Source organism: Echinococcus granulosus (genome assembly GCF_000524195.1).
Source record: "Echinococcus granulosus chromosome Unknown EG_S00188, whole genome shotgun sequence".
Lineage (NCBI taxonomy): Eukaryota > Metazoa > Platyhelminthes > Cestoda > Cyclophyllidea > Taeniidae > Echinococcus > Echinococcus granulosus.
The window spans coordinates 1-1,639 of record NW_020170568.1 but is presented as its reverse complement, the minus strand read 5'-3'; the positions used below and the strand labels follow the sequence as shown (position 1 = coordinate 1,639).

Here is a 1,639-nt window from a genome sequence, read left to right as displayed (position 1 = left end):
CCAGTTCACTGCAACCTGTTCGCCGATGCAATGACCAGCTATCAGCACACTGTCACGAAACTACACACTGTAAGAATACCCAGTAAATGATTTTAACCGGAGCAAAAGGATTAATTTCCCTTTAAACAACGGAAAAATATTTTTGTATACCAATTTTACCTAGAATACTCTACCGCAGATCATGATTATGCAGGAATCCAAGAGACAATTTGAAAGCAATCAGGAATTCCAATTTCAGCCACTGACTGATCAAAGTAACAGGGAATGCGGGTATGGGAGGGGGGATGCAGTTGGTTTGATTTCACCGATCTTTTCGTGATTCCACAGCACTCGGCTTCGATTCCGATGGGTCGGATGGTGAAAGGCGAGTTCTTTCTAGAAGAAAGTTATTTGGATAATCAAATCATTTTCACTTCAAAAGGCTATACGTAGCTTAAAACACTTTTCAACTTAAAGGATTAAATGGCTAATCGCATTGCATTCACATTGTATCACCGAAACCCACACTGAGGACAATTATTTCGGAGGACTGATGCACTTTTTTTAAAAAAAGAACTTAAACTTCATCTCATAGGATAACGTTGAACAGGCGTCCACAGATATTAGGCTGGACACTAGACTAGACCATGACAGTGACAAACTAATAAAGGCAAGCCGGCTGAGCAAATTTTTTAAAAAGAGCGCTCAAAACAAAACGGTTCTTTGGGAACCAGCCACGCAAGGGCATGAATTCATCAAGTGCAAACAACATCACCTTATTGTGTAATCTCCTGACTCATCCGTACAATTCATGGGCAAACAGAGGCAAACCCGCCCTTGAAAAGTTTACTAAAAGATTCACTACCGCAGCGTATGGCACTTTAAGGCCTCTGCAGGTGTGATTTTAAACCCTTTCTAGCGCTGCTGGACTCACACTCACCACAACTAGAGTCTACTATCTTGAATGACGGTGTGTGGACCAGACTGCCCCTCCACAAGTGCGCCAGCTATGAGTAATGGAGTACACTTACCGCAGCCTACTATGAAGCGTGTGTCATCACTATGGCAGTCTGCCTTCGTATGGAAGTAGAATACAAAGTCTCGATTCAACTTCAACGCTCTGCCTAGCATGTGAACCTGTCACCTCTACGGTTTATCACAAATCTATGTTCTTGGAACACACCAGCAAATCTGCTGTAGATGGATCTGGCTCTGATGGTGTCTTCATAGGTCGCGGAGGTGAGTTGAGCTTCCACGAATTCGCGATCGAGCAGACGGGCTCGTCTGGCCTCTCCGACCGCAGCCAAGTCACCTTCAGCATCATCTAGGGCGTCTAAATGGCTACAGCAGATACAATAGACCAAGCAGGAGAGACAGGCCAGTGGGATCCCAAACGTAACCAACGCAATAAGGGGAGATGCCTGGATCAGGTTCTATAACACACGGATATGCGTACATAAGGAAGGACATGCATTAGCTGATCATTTGGATACGGCAAAACTTACCATAGAAGCACTGTAGAGATCGAAGCCAAATCGCCGCATCGAGGTGAGCCATCCACTTCCACCGTAGTACTGAAATTGACAAATCACATCCATAAACTCGCAAAATGGTGCAAAGGAGGGTCAACTAATTAATAACATCTGCATGCACAGGGTAG

The 1,639-nt window shown here is 44.5% G+C and overlaps 1 protein-coding gene across 1 annotated transcript; it reads right to left on the bottom strand. All coding sequences in view use genetic code 11, as the record gives it.

Annotated features, from left to right (window-relative positions):
• Positions 1–185: 185 nt before the first annotated feature.
• Positions 186–1,523, bottom strand: EGR_10076 (hypothetical protein; the record flags this gene model as incomplete). Its single annotated transcript, XM_024499325.1, has 3 exons — positions 186–375; positions 1,117–1,412; positions 1,485–1,523. 3 exons carry the CDS (start codon positions 1,521–1,523, stop codon positions 186–188), a joined length of 525 nt encoding a protein of 174 aa, XP_024346251.1.
• Positions 1,524–1,639: the final 116 nt, after the last annotated feature.